Source organism: Portunus trituberculatus, chromosome 49 (genome assembly GCF_017591435.1).
Source record: "Portunus trituberculatus isolate SZX2019 chromosome 49, ASM1759143v1, whole genome shotgun sequence".
NCBI classification, from domain to species: Eukaryota; Metazoa; Arthropoda; class Malacostraca; order Decapoda; family Portunidae; genus Portunus; species Portunus trituberculatus.
In genome coordinates this window covers 12,625,493-12,645,359 of record NC_059303.1, presented here as the reverse complement: position 1 = coordinate 12,645,359, position 19,867 = coordinate 12,625,493, and the positions used below count along the sequence as shown (strand labels likewise).

At 42.1% G+C, this 19,867-nt stretch overlaps 2 protein-coding genes and 1 non-coding gene across 3 annotated transcripts in view; 1 reads left to right on the top strand and 2 right to left on the bottom strand.

Annotated features, from left to right (window-relative positions):
* The window catches only part of LOC123499102 (2-hydroxyacyl-CoA lyase 1-like), a 52,388-nt gene extending 47,174 nt beyond the window's left edge, over nucleotides 1-5,214 (bottom strand). Inside the window, exon 1 of the mRNA XM_045246726.1 lies at nucleotides 5,125-5,214. Within this exon, the coding sequence (XP_045102661.1) occupies nucleotides 5,125-5,146 (22 nt within the window). The 5' untranslated portion in view covers nucleotides 5,147-5,214. The remainder of the gene's footprint in view (nucleotides 1-5,124) is intronic.
* Nucleotides 5,215-5,646: 432 nt separating this feature from the next.
* The window catches only part of LOC123499109, a 41,317-nt gene continuing 27,096 nt past the window's right edge, over nucleotides 5,647-19,867 (top strand). The window contains exon 1 of the mRNA XM_045246738.1: nucleotides 5,647-6,700. The gene's annotated coding sequence lies outside the window, so the exon portion shown is untranslated. The remainder of the gene's footprint in view (nucleotides 6,701-19,867) is intronic.
* Trnav-uac lies at nucleotides 9,900-9,972 on the bottom strand. The gene has a single exon. It is a non-coding gene; the product is annotated as a tRNA-Val (tRNA).

Here is a 19,867-nt window from a genome sequence, read left to right as displayed (position 1 = left end):
GAGAGAGAGAGAGAGAGAGAGAGAGAGAGAGAGAGAGAGAGAGAGAGAGAGAGAGAGAGAGAGAGAGAGAGAGAGAGAGAGAGAGAATACAAAAGAAAGCTAAATAAACTAGAAAAAAAGAAAATACTGGGCAAACACAAAGAAAAGAGATGAAGAAAACAAGACAAGTGGAAAGGAACAAGAGAAACACGAGAGGAATGGAGCAGTACGGCGGTCAATCCTCCGGGCATTCATATGGGAATTTCCGATGTCCATAACTTCTTAATGTCCCCAGTCCTCAATACAGTCCCGGTCCCGCCTCGTTCCTCCCTAACCTAACTTTCCCTCCAAGAAGTCTCTCTCTGTCTGCTCTCAATCCTCGTTCCTTTTCACCCATAATTGTAGAAGAATTCTTTGTCCTCCCTTGTGAAGTTCTCTAAACCTCTTCAGTAGTGGGACGTATATTTACCATGAATTTTGTGTACGATTAATTGTTTTTTTTTTTTTACATAAGGAAGGTCTTTGTAGGTCACAAGATTAATGGCCACAGTATTCACTATTTTAATCACCCACATAAGTTTCTGAAGCTGTATAAAATCATCAAATAGTAAGCAAAATGAATATGGAAACGTGTCATGGTACTGAAGTGGTTAATACTTTCTCATTTAAGACACTCAACTCTGCTTCTCGTCTACAAGTCCTCACTGCCTATAACACTTTCAGTACCTTGACGAGGATTTGATTATTCAGTTACATTATTATATTACCTTTCCTAAGTCAAATGCATTTCCCTCAATCATTTAATAAAAGTCAAAGGTTAAAGTGTACGAAATAACTCCGCGGCTTCGGCTCTCATCTCATTGTTTTTTTTTTTTCAAGTGACGGATGATATATTACCGGGATACAGTCACTATGATATCCAAGTTTGTACAGTTTCCCTTTCCCAGGTTATCTCGAGGTCTCCATCCATCGACCAATCATTAGGAAGGATAAATAGCGAGTGACTTGTGTAACGACTGCCGCAGCCCGGATATGAACCACGTCCCGCGTATTCGTTACCAAGCGCGCTAGCCACTGCACCGGGGAGGCCTTTTTTTTTTTTTATGTTGTGGAGGAGTATTGGTCAAGGACAACAAAAGAGAAAAAAAGGCCCACCGAGAGTGCTACTCCCCCCTAAAAGGTCAAAAGCATCATCCAAAATTGGAAGATATTTTGTTTTTCTTTTTAAATGTCCCTCTTGAAAGAGTTAAAGTAAGAGGAAGGAGGAAATACAGAAGCGAGCAGGAAGTTCCAGAATTAGCAAAGGGATGAAAGTAGACAGAATAGGGGCGAGATAAATTTTGATACCATTCCCTTTGAAAAACAAAACAAACACAAATATACCCACAAACATCTTTTAACTCCCTTTTAACAACCCTTGCTTACGTCCCCCAAAGAAATGACCCAAGTGACCTTCTCCCACCTTAAGTCAACCTTGAACATAACACGCGTAGAGATAACCCAGCTAAGTAACGTGCGGGCGGCGGCGCGTGACAAACAGCATTCGTGTTAGTCTTCCACCAGTCTGAGAAGAGAGCTGGAGGGCGTGTAGGGGAGGGCGCGGAGGAATGGGTGATCAGGTAGAATGATGAGAAGACTTGTGTGTGTGTGTGTGTGTGTGTGTGTGTGTGTGTGTGTGTGTGTGTGTGTGTGTGTGTGTGTGTGTGTGTGTGTGTGTGTGTTTCTAGCCCTAAATGAACAGTGACGCAGCTCCCGGTCTTGTGATGTGTCTCCTGCTCCACCCACTGCTCTGGACAATGGGTGCACTAAACCTAAATATTCTCTCTCTCTCTCTCTCTCTCTCTCTCTCTCTCTCTCTCTCTCTCTTAAAATTAAATATTTAGTAAGCAAAAATAAACTAAATAAAAGAATGCCTGATTATTCTTTTCGTCATTTGAATTTATACTAAGAGAGAGAGAGAGAGAGAGAGAGAGAGAGAGAGAGAGAGAGAGAGAGAGAGAGAGAGAGAGAGAGAGAGAGAGAGAGAGAGAGAGAGAGATACAACAGTGGATCCTCTATTCTACTCTACAAACAGCAAACACAAAGGGTCACATACGTACATCAGCTTACGTACACAGCAATCAGGCAGGAGGGAGAGGACGCTGACGCACACTTCCCCTTCACAAGACAAAAGGAAGAAGTTGATGAGAGGGAAGAAGAACAAGAACAAGAGAACAATAACTTAAGAAAAAGGGAACAAAAAAACCAAGATCAATGACGGACGGTAAAAGAACAAGGACAAAGAACAAGAATGACAGGAAGAAAAAGGAGAATAACAACAATAATAGACAAAACAAAAACAGCTTCCCAAAATAAGGAAAAATGAAAATACTAAGGAAAACTAAGAAAATTAAAGGAAAGAGAGAGAGAGAGAGAGAGAGAGAGAGAGAGAGAGAGAGATAGGTTTCTAGGTGGGGTAACAATTCCTCTGATTTAATACTTAATACTTCTCCACCTATTGAGAGTTCCGTCCTTCCCCTGCCCTTCCCATCCTTCCCTGTCTCCCCATACCCTTCCCTAGCCTTTCTGTTCCATTCCCTGCCCTTCTCAGCCTTGCCCCTGTTCTTCTACATCCTTTTCAGCATTTCTCTCCCATTCCCTATAAATTCTTACTAACCCCAGCCTTGTCTTGACCTTTTTAAACTTTACCTATCCTTTCCTACTTTTCTTCACCCTGTCCCTGCCACTCCCTGCCACACCCTGTTCCTCCCTACCATTCGAAGCTTCTCTCTATCATGTCTTTCGTTGTTATGCCTTTCTCTCGCCTTTCCCTCCCCATTCCTTCCATCGATAACCTTTCCTTGTTCTCCATTACTTTCCCATTCGTTACCCTTCCCCTTCTCTTGCCTTATTTCATCCTGCCCCTCCCTGTCATACTCACCCCTTTCACTGCCTCGCCCTATTCCAGCTTTCCCTTCAGTGCTCCTCCCTGACTCCTTTGCCACCCAGCACAGGGACGTCACCAGCACCCCCGCGGCGCCGTATCCATACCAGTGGGTTAGGGCTTACAGTGGCCCGAACCACTTAAAGGAACGTGATAAAAGGGGAATTTTATGCCCGTGTAAACTTGAGAGTAATGCGCTTTAAAATGTTGATACCGTGAGGAGGGGATTTACCTTCGTCTGTATTTTTTTTTTTTCCTGATGGTAATTTTGTGGCTCTTCAAGGAATTTTAATCTGTTTTTATTATTTTTCTTTCTACTTGTTACGGATACAGAAAAGGATAAAGGGGAGAAATGTACGTTAGGCATATGTCTGCGTTACTCTCCTGCGTTTTACTTGTTCATGAGGGATTTAATTGATGTGGTGTCTCTTCATCGAATTATATACTAGAAAATATTAAACATCATTTCAGACCTAACACAGAAATATATGTATACAATGGCCTTATTCTCAAAGCGTAACTACAAATCACTTGAAAATAAAAACCAACAACAAAATGCACAACACTGTCTCATTCAACTTACAATTATGAGGAAAAAAAAAAAACAGTAAAACTTCTGCCTCCTTCTCGAAGTAAAAATGCATAAACTGGAGGAAACAAGCATCAGACAACACTTACCAAACTCGATTCCATCTTATATACTTCTCAAGGAAATAACATATAAAACCTCTCTCTCAAGCTCTGAACACCACGAGCCACTGTGACACCCCGGGGATTAGCGACGCCAGGAACACGTGTTTTCTTTGGGTAACGAGCCTGGGAGGATGTTCTTTTTCATTGTCAACAACCAGAACATGAGGCGCAAGCACATGAGACGCACAAGTTGCTCCAAGTGAAGGGTTAAGAGAACTACACGAGTTTCAACTTCAGCATTAAGAGAAGTGAATGAAACCTAAAACTTTACTATAAGAGAGAGATATATTATTTAGTACGTAATCTGAGATACTAGCTGTTACAAACACTGTATTACGTATATCATTATTGTAAAAGTGAAGCATCATTTGGTCTGTAAAGTCTTGGTCAGTCGTCAAGTAATCTGCAACTCTTTCACTGTGTTTAGTGTTTTCCCTGAGGCTTCACTCCTATAAACTGTTGATAATTTGTCAGCTGTCAAGCTTTATCAAGGGAATGCCACCGGATCAGAGGACTAAAGAATGAGAATAAAAGTAAAAATATAGTAACTAATGCGGCAGATTAACTGACTTCTGACTTTGAACTGACATGGATTAAATTCATACATAAGAAGAGATAAGGGACTTGTTAAATAAAAGCTTAATGTGAAAGAAAATAGAGTTAAGAAAGATGTTGACAGAAAGTACTATTTGATATTCAGGTAACCATTTAGGAAACACGATACTTCAGAAGAGACTTGCACCAGACATGAACTCCGAGTCATGGAGACAAGGGATTAATGAGGAACGTAGTGGACGACAGATACGTGGCTGTTTTCCTCGCTGTTCTTCCAAAGATGATAAGATAAGGAAAATGTTCATCAAATCCTAAAACAAATTATTGCTTTCTCTAAAAAGACTCACATTGATAATTTGAAGAGGAATCATCGTCTTATCAGAAAACTATGTGATTATCGTTGTGTATAAAGGCAAAGTGACAAATAGAAGAGAAACGTTCGACAAATTATAAAACAAAGTGACGATCTCCACGTAAGGAGAGGAGACGATAAACCAGACAGAACGTTCGTCAAATTATAAAACAAACTGAAGGTGTCTGTGTAAGGAATCACAGTGATAAAGAGAAGCGTTTGTCGAGTGATAAAGAGTCATGTTCTTTGAGTAAGGCATCTGAGGATCAGTCAAGGTCACGCATCTTAGTACAATGAGACACAGCGACATTTCCAGGCTAGGAATGTTAACCCGTGGCATCTTAAGTAGAAGAGGAACAGAAAGGAAAACGAGAAGAGAGTTACCGCGGCTCCTCAACAAAAAGAAGCATGCATGAGTGAACACAACGTTTCATGAAGCACTTGAGGCTGCAATGGGCGAAGGTCCGAGGGGTGAGTAGGGTATGAAGCCATGTCTTTAGGTCAGGAGGACACTACAAGGATGCTTAGGTCACGAGGTCAGAGGACTTCACTGACCCCTCCCCATCCTGACACGCACCTGACAAAAAAGACAACAAAAAACGGAGCGCAAAGCTGCTCTTACCTGGAGTGCAGTGCGGGGCCATCGACTCGCGCCTCGGGTAGTGGTGAGAGGCAGCCGTCACTACATAGCAGGCATCACTGACCTTCCACTCCGGATGCCCGCGATGCCTGGGACAGAGGAAAGAAAACGATCAAGGATAATTTATGAGAGCTTTTTTCTACGTAAGTTTGTGTGCTGGGGGAATATGAGGATATCAGACACAAGACAAGGCCGCGAGAGAGAGAGAGAGAGAGAGAGAGAGAGAGAGAGAGAGAGAGAGAGAGAGAGAGAGAGAGAGAGAGAGAGAGAGAGAGAGAGAGAGAGAGAGAGAGAGAGAGAGAGAGAGAGAGAGAGAGAGAGAGAGAGAGAGAGAGAGAGAGAGAGAGAGAGAGAGGAGGGGCGTGGGTCCGGCACAGAAGAAAAGGCGGAGGAGGAGGAGGAGGAGGAGGAGGAGGAGGAGGAGGAGGAGGAGGAGGAGGAGGAGGAGGAGGAGGAGGAGGTGCCTGACTGTAGCGCCTCGCCCTGCCCCACTCACCAGCCGTCCCTCGCGTCGCTCACAGCCTCCGCTCCCTAGTGCCCAAACCCAGCCCCCTGTGAGAAAAGCGGCCCAGACTGACAGCCCCTTATCCTACCCTACCTTACCCTACTTTACCCTACCCTACATTGTCCTACTCTACCCTGCCATGTCCTACTTACTTGTGCCCTCTCATGACCTGCCTTGCCCTAGCTTGCCTTGTTCTATTCTCATTTTCCAAGCTTTCCTGTAAGTTTTCTTCAGTATTTTCTTCGTTTTTAATTCTGGTATAGCAATTTTTTCTCGTATCCTGTTCATATTCTAACCTAAATTATCTATCGTATCTTAGTATCCTTCCTACGCATCATCTTTCTATCCTACCTGACCTAATCTGCTCTAGATATAATCCTGCGTTGCCAACACGACCTTCCTATTCTGCTGTGTCTCACTCTTATGTTCTTCACGCTATCCTGCTCCAATTCGTCGTCCTTTATCCTACACGCCCTTTCCTTCTGCCTCGTACTTCCCCAGCCATGCCCTGACCTAAAAAAAACCTGCCCCACCCTGCCTTACCTAAGTTTCCTAAATCCTCCATCACTCAACATACTTTCCTGCTCCATTCTAGCTCTTGTTTTGCTCTCCTCTCACGCACTTTTTTGCATATTCTGGCTCTTATTTTATGCTACACTAAACTAGTCTTCCCTTAACCCTGTGATGAAGGCAACGACTGCAGCTTATACGAGTCGAGTTTAAGAATTTCTAAAAGACGCTTGATACAATATTCCGAGTATTTTACGCAGGCTCGAAGGTGTGAAAGTGTTACTCTCTGGTTGTGAATAGGGACAAAATGAACTCTCTTATTACTAAATGAAAAGTGCATCAGACAATGACTCTCTCTACTAAGACTTCGTTGCTGAATGAACCGATTATCTTGTATTGTGACTGAAGGAAACTGAAGTAGACGGGATAAAAAAAGGAAAAGAGGACGAAGAAACGAAAGACAAAAGAAGGAAAAACGCAAGGGAAGGAAAAAACAAGGAAAGTTAAAGAAAATAAGACATTCTCTCAACAACATCAATCCAGGTAAGTCAAGTAACGGTGCTGTTGTTGGTGTTGTTGTTGATGGAATCTTTGTTGGTGACGATGGTAGGAGTGGTAATGAAAGGCAAGGCAGTGGTGATGTTATTAGTATTCGGTCCTGGTGATTTCGTTAACAGTTCGCAATAGTGTTGGCGGTGATGGTTGATGGTGATAATGATAATAATGTTTGGTGTTGGTGGTGGTGACGACAGTAATGAAGTGGTGATGATGGTGATGATAGTGTTTTAAGTAATCGTTTAAAGGAAAAAAAACATGAAAAAGCACATCAAAACACATAACGCACACACACACACACACACACACACACACACACACACACACACACACACACACACACACACACACACACTCACTCACTTGAATGGATCTCTATATAGTCAGCATTAAAATCCCTGCGTAGCGTGTGTGTGTGTGTGTGTGTGTGTGTGTGTGTGTGTGTGTGTGTGTGTGTGTGTGTGTGTGTAAATATGCATGTGCGTGTGTGTGTGTGTGTGTGTATCAGTATTTACTCTCACATCACAAAGCCATGATCCAAAGAAGGTAGCATGAGGAGTGTGCGTGACATGCAAAAAGGAAGAGAAGAGAGTGAGAGGAGAGTGAGAGGAGAGCGGTGAGAGTGGTCTGGAGGGAAGGACAGAGGGAGAGGTGAGAGCGGTTGGGAGGTTGGTAGGTTAGCAGGTGAGTGGGTGGAAGGGAGGGTGAGAGTAAAGTGAGAGTGGGAGAGTGGAAGAGAGGGAGAGGTCCGAGTGACTAGCAGAAACAGAGGAGAGTGGGTGAGGACAGTGTGTGTGTGTGTGTGTGTGTGTGTGTGTGTGTGTGTGTGTGTGTGTGTGTGTGTGTGTGTGTGTGTGTGTGTGTGTGTGTGTGTGGAAAAGAGAATACAAGAGAATACAAGAGAAGAGAAGAGAAAAGATAAGAAGGAAGAAAAGAAGAAAAGAAAAAAGAGACGAAAAGGAAAATAAAATAAGAAAAACAAAAAATTAGAAAAAAAAGAAAACCAAAACAATAAGAACAAGAATAAACGGACACACAAACACACAAACAGAAGACAGACAGACAACCACACTTCCCTGATAGGTCAATGAACGCCTAACACCCGTATCTATATTCAGTCACCCTGCATTTATCAACGGACGGTTCAAGGACGATAAGGTATAATGCCAATAACTCACTACAGCAACAATAGGAGGGACTAAATACTTGAAGATACACTGCCAGCACCTCTTCCTTCTGCCAGCACCTCCTCCTTCTCACTCTGGGTTACACAACGAGAGGCAAGTTAAGGAGAGGCACATACACGTCACCTGCTACCTGGCTTCCCTCCCACTCGTCAATTCAGAATCCTTATAAGGTGTTTTAATTTTTTTTGTGACCGGTGCTAAAGAAGAGGAGAGAGGAGAGGGGGTAGGAAGATAAGCGCATAGGCTGATTAAAAAAAGTGAGTTACGTAATGTTTGGGGGCTAGAGAGAGAGAGAGAGAGAGAGAGAGAGAGAGAGAGAGAGAGAGAGAGAGAATCACATAAGACAGAAAGAAGTCATGTACTAAGAAATCAAATGTAAACAAAAGAATACTTTACTTCCTTATACATAAAATAACACAACTACATCACACAACAATAAATCTCGCCACGAAAGAACTACACACTTCATAAATCAAGTTTCATAAATTTAATGAGAAAAGTGGAGGGAAGTACAAAATAAGAGTTGGGACAGTACAAGTTACACATCAACGAAATACAGAAATACATTTAAAGGATACAAGTTCCTGGGCGGTCTAACTTGCTGCTGTGTTGAAATGAGTTTTATTTAAAGGAAAAAAAATAAAGGAGCATAAGGGAACGTATATATAGAACGAAGAACAAACACAGGCATTAGAAAACAATTGCTCACTCTTTATCAACATCACACCAAACTGTTCGTCTTACATATCCTTCCTCTTGATGGTGGTGGTTCTGGTGGTGATGGTGGTAGTAGCTAAGGTGTCCTAGATATATATAACAAACTACAGTTTCTCCTGGAATTCCCACCACATTATAACTAGACACCTGAGTGGAGCATAACTTTTAGAATGTTCGTGGCAGGGGAGCGATAAGCATTCCACCTCCCCACTTGAGGCAGCCAGCGAGCAAGGAGGCAGAAAACAGCTTCCATTCTTACGTTTCCAGATGGAGAGAAGATAGGCGAGTTTATGCACGTCTTATGTTAGTCAATTTACTTGTGAGATGGCTTTAGTGCCAGCGTGATCTGCAGGTTTTCTTCTTACCTATTTTGTTTTTATTTTCTGTTTTGGTTTGTTTTCATTTTCTTCTTTTTTCGTTTTTTTTTCTTGATTTGCTTTTCTTTCTCATTTCTTTTTTTCTTTTTTTTCTGACTGTTTCTATATTTTCTTCATAATTTTTTCTTTTCTTCCGTTTCTCTCTTTATTCGTCTTTTTTTTTCTTCTTCTTATTGTTCTTCTTCTTATTATTATCATTATTATTTTTATCATCATTATTATTATCATTATTATCATCATTATTTCTATTACTACTCCTTTCTTCTATCCCTAGCCCTAATCTCCTTCCTGCTCATCTCCTTCTAGCACTAACCCCTCTTGCTGTTGTTGTTCTTCCTCCTCCATCTCTTATTCATCTTCTCCACCTTCTTTCTCCTCTTCCTCTTCTTTTTTTTTCTCCTTCCTGTTCTTCCTGCTCTTTCTCCTCCTCCTCGTCCTCCTCCTTTCTCTTCTCTCTCATTACGCCACTGGGAAGATGACGCTCCACACGCCTTCACCTGTAACTGTTTCCTACCCACGCCCGCCCACAGCCGCCCACGCCCACAATACTGCCCGGAGACCCAGGTTACCGGTGCGATGATGGAGGTGGAGGTCAAGATCTTAGGTGGAAGTGGTTATTCTGGTGGAGGAGGAGGAGGAGGAGGAGGAGGAGGAGGAGGAGGAGGAAGAGGAGGAGTAACTTATGTATTATAGAAAATTTTGCGACAGTAACGATGAAAAAAATAATAAGAGAGAGCGTTTCTTTGATAAAAATTAAGAGTTTTCACTAATTTTCATATCTCCAGCTCGTGTCCTTCAAAACTAGATACATTCCAGCCTGAGGTATTCCGGTGACTAATCTTCTGTGTATGTCAAAATAAACGGACTGTATTGTTGAGTATGGAGCACAAAAAAGAATGAAACAGTTGCTCCCACCAGGGCTCGAACCTGGGACCTTCTGCGTGTAAAGCAGACGTGATAACCACTACACCACGGGAGCTTGTGGGTCTTAGGCATGTCGTGGCATGTTGATGGTGACCTGGTGACCGAGGAGGAAGAACTGAAAGCGATCTCAGTGAACCTTGCAAGCATGTGGTTCTGGTGGTGGTGGTGGTGGTGGTGGTGGTGGTGGTGGTAGTCGGTGAATCTATTACTGGTCAGGGCAGTGGTTGATGTTGTTATTGCTGGTGATGGTTGTAGTGGTCAATGTTACTACTGTTCTTAGTGATAGTGGTGGCCAGTATTGCTCTTTCTGGTGTTAGTGATGGTCGGTATTGTTCTTATTGTTGGTGGGAGTGGTAATATTTCTTGCTAATCCTGCTGGTCTTGTTGACAATCTCTCTTGATACTACTGTCGGTGATAATGGTGGCTTTTATTGCTAATGCTGCTGTCTCCCTTTAAGTATGAGAATAATAATTGTGTATTAACCCCTTCAATACTCGGACGTCCATTTAGCTTCAGATTTGTGTACGATTAGACTATTTTATTGACATTAGGAAGAGTCTATGAAGGTCAGAAGATTAATGGCCAGAGTCTTCACTATTTTAATCCCTCACATAAGTATCTGAAGCTGTAGAAAACCACCAAATAGTAAGCAGAATGAATATGAAAACGCGTCATGGTACTGAATGAGTTAAAGCAATTACTATCATCTCGCAAACTTCCAATGTAGTAGAATGAATAAAGGCAAACCATGAGAGGAAAGAAAACAAACAGGTATTCCCTTCTCTCATCAGACAAACCTCAGCGGACAGGAGAAAACGCAAGACTCAAAATGGAAAGCAGAAAACAGACACTGCAAATTGACTAACAAATAACCACTCCACTCCATTGTCAAAACCTGTTGATAGAGTGAAGAAGCATACTGTATTTATTTATTTTTATTCATACCATGTGGGCTTTTCACGGGAATTTATGGGCTAAAGGGGATACTTTTTGGGTACCCCCTATCTCAAAGCCCACCTGCTAGGAAACCGTTGCCCCGAGTGAGGAAGCCCAACCTACACTCGGACCGTGGACAGGATTCAAACTCGTGTGCTTGGAGAACCCTCGGAAGAAGCATACATATAATCAAGCAAACATAGAAGATAGAGCCACAGCATGCCAATAGAATGAGGCAACGCAAAACATGACTAAGTAATTATGGCAAACTAAACCACACAATGTAAATGAATACAAGTGCAAGGGATTAAATATGGAAAAAGAAAACCAGAGAATGATACAAAAATGAAGAAACTTAACCTCTTCTATTTTTATTCTGGCAATTATATGGTGACTTAAAACAGCTTCAAAAAGTTATGTGGGGATTAAGAAATAGTAAAGACTCAGGCCATTAATCTTTTGACATTCATAGACTCTTCCTAATGTCAATAAAATCGTCTAGTCATACCCAAAACTCATGGTAAAAATGCGTTCCAGTACTGAAGAAGATAATTATGATCATGTAAAACAACGTCATAGAAATAGAAAAAAAAGTAAAAAAGTCAAATTCAGAACAAAGGCAAGGAACACCAAAAATAAAAACGATTGGGTATCTTAAGAAAATAGAGCCAAGGAGCATTAATAAAGGGACAAAACACACACAAAATGAAGTACCTACAGAAAACGACACCTAAAAAATATGGCAGTGAGGAAAGCGAGGAAGGCCAGACGAGGAACATACACAATGAAATCCACGCGAGGAAAGAGGACGAGACAAATCCAGACAAGAACAAAAACGGCAGGTGAAGAAAGCCAGACAAGAAGAAAAATCAGTCGAGAAGAGTCACATGAGGAGACCCAGACAAGGAAAGCCAGGCAGGGAAAGGGAGCCAGCCACACACACACACACACATACTATCATCACCAAGGGTCACATGAAGCTGCGTCTCGTTAACATATCAAGCTTTTTCCCCTCGCAACAAACTCGTTCTAGGTAATGTATATTGGAGGCGCGGTGCTTACCCGTCCCCTTGTATTATATTATCGTACGAGAATACAAACCATGCGTATAATTTGGATTTGTGGGATGCTAGTACAACTTCCCAGGGAGATATTCGATGGCTGCCACGCGCGTACATTAGGAAAGACACAACATGACTTCTCTCCCTTACCTCTCTCTCTCTCTCTCTTTCTCTCTGATGCTAGTAGGACTTCCTCGGTATATATTTGATGGCTGCCACGCGCGTACATTAGGAAAGACACTACATGATTTCTTTCCCTTTCCTCTCTCTCTCTCTCTCTCTCTCTCTCTCTCTCTCTCTCTCTCTCTCTCTCTCTCTCTCTATTTGCAATTAGCTGAGCCGCCACCAGATAATGCCACTGTTGTGTTAAGTTGCAGCGTTCATGCATCTTGCCTAATTGTCATGCATTTGTCGAGATTCCTCAAGTGGCTGGCCATTATTCACTTATGTAATTCATGGGCTGGACATTAAATGAAATTGATGATATTCGTGGAGGAAAACTATTGTTGTTGTGTGTCTGTATCTTGTGTTTATTATTATCATTATCATTATTATTATTATTATTATTATTTATTATTATTATTATTACCATTATCAATTTTTTTTTTTATCAAGTAACATTAATATCAGAGGTAGAGTAAATGACAGAGTAAAGAAAGATAAAACAGAGATTTGAGAGGAAACTACGAAAGCATAAGGAGATCCAACAGGAGACAGCGAGGGAAAGACAGGAAGGAATCAGCAACAGTAGTAGGAATCATAACACTGAGCTCACAAAAATAGTGTATATATATAATGAAATACATAATTCAGTCCATCTTTCTATCTATTTAATTCATCCATCTGTCTATCAACTTCTCCACCTACATAACCAAATACATAAATCGCCGCCATGGTACAGTGGAACCATGCGTGCTTTGGGGTCCGATGGGTCTCCAAGCGCACGGGTTCAAATCCTGTCCACGGTCCGAGTGTAGGTTGGGCTTCCTCACTCGGGGCAACGGCTTCCTAGCGGGTGGGCTTTGAGATAGGAGGTACCCCAAAAAGTATCCCCTTCAGATATTCCCGTGAAAGCCCACATGGTATAAATAAAATAAATAAATGAATCGCTCTCTCTATCCATCTATCTAGCTATCCGTCAATCTATCCCGTTTCCAATCAATAAAAATAAATCAACTAATGATCAGCAAGTCAATCAAGTAACAGTAAATAATAAGAATCCATCACCACACAATACAAAGCAGCGGTCAATATTCTCCTTCTCATACAGTGCCGGAGGGGGTGAGTTTCAAGCCCCTCCACACTGAAGGTCACCGCCTCCCCATTGCCCCTTGCCTCAGGAACCTCTCGGCAGACTCTTCCTTGGTCCACAAATACAAACCAATATGCAAATAGCAGTGCACGAAAATATCTAAACAAATACAAAATACACAAACATATATTCAAAACAATTATTTATTTTTTGTATGCTTTGCTAAGTTTAGTTCTGAAAGAGAGAGAGAGAGAGAGAGAGAGAGAGAGAGAGAGAGAGAGAGAGAGAGAGAGAGAGAGAGAGAGATAATCACCAACCCACAAACGTTCCCAAGCTTCCTTTTCTCTCGGCATAATGTGCAGAGGAAGCAGCCCACGCGTAAATCCTCTTTCACGTTTATTACTAGATGGCGTATGACGTGCGTAAAGGATTATAGCATCTCTCTCTCTCTCTCTCTCTCTCTCTCTCTCTCTGGCCATTACCTCGCCCCTCACCACTTTCCTTATGCTTCGGACACGATCAAATTATCCTCACCAGACTTGAACGCCGCTCGCTGACACAGTAATAAATGCTGTACCGTGCTTTGAATCGCTCTCCTTCGCAGCAAACTTGACCATGAGCAAGTGGTGTGTTACGTAAGCTCTGGTGGTGGTGGTGGTGGTGGTGGTTTACATAAAGGGTCGATTTAGTGTCGTTCTAAGATTGTGCATTTTGTTGAGGATCGATTGGAAAGGACGTGAAGGGATATTGAGAAGTGTACATGATGGAAATTTCAATGTAGTGAAATATGGTGGTGTATTATGGTCGTCTATCTATTTTTTTTTTTCTCTGCCTTCTCGTTTCTCCTGCTCATTCTTATTTTTCTTTTTCCTTCTGTACTTTCTACTACATTCTCTACACCTACCTTCGTCACTGTTGTTTTCTAATTATCCTCTTCCTTGTTATTTTCATCACTATATTCTTTTTTCTCTTCTTTTTCTCTTTCCTCTTATTATTATTCCTCCTCCTCCTCCTCCTCCTCCTCCTCCTCCTCCTCCTCTTTTTTTTCGTGCTCCAAAGATTCATTAATCAAAACCGTGCACAGATATTCGTTCCGGATGACGATTGTTATACAACACACACACACACACACACACACACACACACACACACACACACACACACACACACACACACACACACACACACACACACACACACACACACACACACACAAACACGAAAACGAAATAGGAAGAAAACAAATACAACCAGCAAACATGGAAGATGTGGGAGAGGAAGAGAAGACGAAACAAAAAAAAGTAGAGGAGAAAGAAGAAGGAGGAAGAGAGACAGGGAGAGAGAAAATAAAATTACGTGAGAAAAAGAAGAAAAAGAAATTTAGAGAAAGAGAAGGAAGAAAATAAGAAAAGATTACTGAAAGAGAAAGGATAAGACTAAAAGGGGGAATTGCAAAGAGAAAGAAATAAAAGGGAAAGAGAATACAAAGAAAAAATCCTTAGAGAAAGAGACGAAAGAGAAAGAGAAAGAGAAAGGACAAGACTACCCGTGGAATATCTAACTTGGGCAACACCCTCCACGCGGCTTCTAATCACCCCAGCACCCGCCAGAGAGAAACACCCCAAGCTCCTCCTGACGCAGAGCTCAAGGGGTGGCGAGACTTATTTTCCGCAGCGTGACCAATGTTTACACAGCGTCACACTAGGAGGCGCCTGCAGGAGGAGGAGGAGGAGGAGGAGGAGGAGGAGGAGGAGGAGGAGGAGGAGGAGGAGGAGGAGGAGGAGGAGGAGGAGTGTTCTATCTGAGGTGGAGGAAAAGAAGGTGGTATATAAAGGAATACAAAGGATGATTTACAGCAGACTTGTTGGTCCTAATGAGGTTGTTTGTGATAAATGACACAATTTATAAGCGAAACAGAGAAGAGGCAGAGGAGGCTGGGACGGGGGAAGGGAGGGAGGGGGAAGAAGGTTGGAAGAAGGGAAGAAAGGAAAGAATAAATAAAGAAAGAAAGAAAAGAGAAAGATAGGTAGATATATAGAAAAAAAGAGAAAGAAAGAAAGAAAGAAAGAAAGAAAGAAAGAAAGAAAAGAAAACGACACAAAGACAAACAAAGGAGCAGAAACAAGACACAAAAGATGCAAGAGAGAGAGAGAGAGAGAGAGAGAATATATGAGAGCAGGTACTCGTATTTGACAAGGAGGTGCGTGGGAGGCAGGGAGGAGGCGAGACGTTGAGAGGAGGATTAGCACGAGAGTAAATATTGCACGATGAGAGATAAGATACAAGGTAGCATTCTGAGACGCTCCGTTCTCTCACCACGACTATTTCTAAAGGCCACAGAGATGATAAGCCGTGTTTTTAAGAGTGTTTCTCCTGTAAATAATGAAGTAGACTTATTGATTTGTCACTAGAACCATAAAAACACCCTTAAATATTTGCGTCACTTGAACAGGAGCTCTTTGACTTAGTGAAAGTGCGGCGCTCAAGTGTTTCTGAATATGGCCTAAAGACAGAGAGGAGTGAACGAAGACGTGAGGAGAGAACAAGAAATCCGGTATTGTTTTTGTACACTAATACCAATAGAGAGTTGGAAATGAGAGGTGCGAAAAATATTGGAAAGGAGACGAGGTAAAAAGACTCATAGGAAAAAATAAGGAGGATGAGAAGAATGGATGAGTAAATGAGCTTAAAAAAAAAAAACAGTCACTCATTACTCACGATGAATTGGTGAAAATGAGAGGTGCAGATTAATCGAAAATAAATTAATCAAGAGTTTGCAAAAAAAAAGTAGAAAAAATTTGAGAAACAACAAAGAAAGAGAATGAAAAGAAAGAATGACGACGTGAAATAACTACTGAGAGAGAGAGAGAGAGAGAGAGAGAGAGAGAGAGAGAGAGAGAGAGAGAGAGAGAGAGAGAGAGAGAGAGAGAGAGAGAGAGAGAGAGAGAGAGAGAGAGAGAGAGAGAGAGAGAGAGAGAGCAAGGCAAAAATAAGAGAAAAAAGAGAGGAAAAAAAATCTCACCACTTACCAAATAGAGTCACTACCCACGTACTCCTCCTCTTCCTTCCTCCTCCTCCTCCTCCTCCTCCTCCTCCTCTTCCTCCTCCTCTTCTTCCTCCTCCTCCTCCTCCTCCTCCTCCTTTTCCTACTCCTCCTCTCCTCATCCTCCTCTTCTTCTTCCTCCTCCTCCTCCTCCTCCTCCTCCTCCCCTGGAACACCTGACACGGAGGGGCACGGGCCGGGAACCAGTGATGGCTATTTAAATAACCTTTCGGGCCCAGGTTCTTGCAGGTGGGAGGGACGCCACTGACTGGGGAATGACCTCTCAAGGACCTATTGCGCCCCTCCTCCTCCTCCTCCTCCTCCTCCTCCTCCTCCTCCTCCTCCTCCTCCTCCTCCTCCTCCTCCTCCTCCTCCTCTTCCTCTCCCTCCTTCTTCTTTCATTTTTATTTCTCTTCTGTTTATTCATTGTTCTTTCATTTTTCTTCACTTTCGTTTCCTTTTACTAACATTTCTTTTCTCTCATATTCATTTTGTTTTCTGTCTTTGTCTCTGTCTGTCTCTGTCTCTGTCTCTGTCTCTCTCTCTCTCTCTCTCTCTCTCTCTCTCTCTCTCTCTCTCTCTCTCTCTCTCTCTCTCTCTCTCTCTCTCTCTCTCTCTCTCTCTCTCTCTCTCTCTTGTTTCATTCACTTCACTTTCCTTTCCTTTATATACTTAAGCATTTTTTCCTCTCTTTACCTCCTCCTCCTCCTCCTCCTCTTCTCCTTGTTTTTTCCTGTTATCTCCAGTGCCAGTGTTTTCATTCCATTTGTTCCCTTTCCCTTATAAGACGTAGTCATATTCCTTTTTACACACGAATGTGAGACCAAAACCATAACTTGAAAAATACGACCACTAAATCTTTCCGTGAAGTCCCATGATGAGGACATAAAGTTAGGGAAACGATGAAACAATAGAAATAAATTGTCCGATTCAATGTTAAAAAGAAAAAGAAGAGAGAAGAATTGTAAAATGAGAAGTGATATTTTGGTCTCTCACTCTTTTATCAACAGCTGGAAACGCTGCGCTTATTTGACGAATAAAAGATTGGGAGAACAGAATAAATGGTGCATTTGGTCGCTATACTATGTACTTTATCTTACTGGTACAGTACATAGTATAGCGTCATTTGTTACTTCTCTTTATACATAACAAAGGGAGAGCAGGATGCATTGTCTGCAGTGCCGCTCCTTGTTGCTCTTCATAGCCCACTCCAGCACATTTCCACTTTGATCAGTTCACTAAATTCAGCTCAACTCAACCCAGACACACAAAGAGATCAGATACCGTAATCCAAATTTTTAAAAAGCCCTTCCTTACCTATTAAGGTCTTTCTCATGCTGCCCACACTTACCCGATCCATAACAAATATAAAACTTTTAATCCAATTCACTAAAGGCAGACCAGTCCTAGTAATTGTGATTTTTTTTTTAATTGAGTGTAAAGTAATGTAAATAAGAACAGATTGCCTGTATAACATTATGTATACAATATAATGAAACATGTCCGTCTATCTGGGAGCTATTAATTCGACAGACTGCCAGTATTTTTTTTTTATTTATACCATGTGGGTTTTTCCGGGAATTTCTGGACTAAGGGGATACTTTTTTAGGGTACCTCCTATCTCAAAGCCCACCCGCTTGAGGAAGCCCAACCTACACTCAGACCGTGGACAGGATTCGAACCCGTGCGCTTGGAGACCCCGCGGACCGCAAAGCACGCATGGTTCCACTGTCCCACGGCGGCCCCAATTAATTTGTAAGATAGTCATTGCTAAGTGGCGAAGATAACAAAAAATTAGTTTCCTGCTTTACTATACTTTATCACAAAAACCTTACCCATTCTGACATATTGGCAGAAGCTCCCTCGCCTGAACCCCAATGACACTCTAACCAATCCTTCCTGACTCATCTTAACCCCTTCAATACTAGAATGCATTTTTATCTCGAGTTTTGGGTGCAATTAGACGATTGTATTAAAATTAGAAAGGGTCTATGGAGGTCAGAAGATTAATGGCCAGAGTCTTCACTATTTTAATCCCAACATAAGCTTCTGAGGCTGTATAAAATCGCCAAATAGTAAGCAGAATAAATATGAATAGGGGTTCTGGTACTGAAGTGGTTAAGTGGACCTCACTAGTACGTACCCAAACCCGGTCCAGTCTAACCCAATCAAGCCTTTCCCTGGCACGACCTAGCCAAGAGTAACCCCACCCAGCTTTCCTCAGTCATACCTTTCCCAGTTTGCTCCAACCACCCCTGTCCACTGCTCCTCCCAGCTCCCTCCAACCCTGCTTTCTCTCTGGGCTACACGTGGAGGCATGGGAAAGGAAAGGCGGAGCTACAAACACACACACACAAATACCACACATATCAGGTAGAATAGTGTGCCCCCCTCCTCTCATTCCCTCATCCATTCTAATATTCTCCATTTCCTTTACCTGTTCTCCTATCACTCAGATCTCTAGTCTCTCTCTCTCTCTCTCTCTCTCTCTCTCTCTCTCTCTCTCTCTCTCTCTCTCTCTCTCTCTCTCTCTCTCTCTCTCTCTCTCTCTCTCTTGTACCTTTATTCCTCATCTTTGTATTTCCTCATCCTGTTTGTGTCCTCCTTCTCTTCCTCTTACTTTCCTACCTATCACTCAGATCAAACAATTCTCTCTCTCTCTCTCTCTCTCTCTCTCTCTCTCTCTCTCTCTCTCTCTCTCTCTCTCTCTCTCTCTCTCTCTCTCTCTCTCTCTCTCTCTCTCTCTCTCTTCCTTCTTTCGGCTGTTCTCTTTTTCTTTCATTTTTCCCTAAATCTCTGACAGTGAAAGCTTCAGGCCGCTATTACTGTAGTCTTGAAAGCTTAATAGTTTTCGGGAGCGTATTTGTGGTTATCGTTATAGTTTTGTATCCTTGTGTATCAGGTGAGGTTCAGATTTTTATAAAGCTACGGAGGTTATTTTTCTCGTTTAGTTGTGTTTGCCCTTTAATTTTGTTCTCTTATCCATCTGCTCTCACCTCCACTCTCTCAACTCTCATCCATCTCTCCCATCCTCATCTCTCATTCCTCCTTCTCCTATCCATCATTTGCACTCCTTCCAATCCATTTCGAGCATCCTTATTCTCCTCACTCTTCTTCATTCCTCCTTTTAACTCCTTGTCATTCATTCCTTACCTCCCCATCCTTATCTCATCCTCTCCTCTACATCAGGGTTCTTAACTTGGTGTTCGCTAACCTCCACGGATTTACAAGAAGATTTCCAGGGGTACTTAGATGGCTGATCTGATAATATCCTTTGTAGTATACCACTGCAGATTGAGTCAGTTTCAGCCACTAGATAAACATTCCAGGGTACTTAGATGGCTGATCTAATAATATCCTTTGTAGTACCATTGCATATCGAGTTAGCATCAATAACATTCTGATCATTGTTAAATTATTACGGTTCGGGTAGATTTATTTATTAATTTATTCATTATGTTATGGCCTATAGCGTCTGGAGGTATACTTGAAGAGTATGGGAACTTTATCTAACAATCAAACTAATCTAACCAACGCAAACTAGCCTAACCTGACTAGCAACGGTAAGAAATTCATATGAAGTCGTTAAATTATTTCTCTTCGCAAAGTCTGGCGATACAATGAAATAATCGAGGCGACACCCTGCCCGTTCAGAAA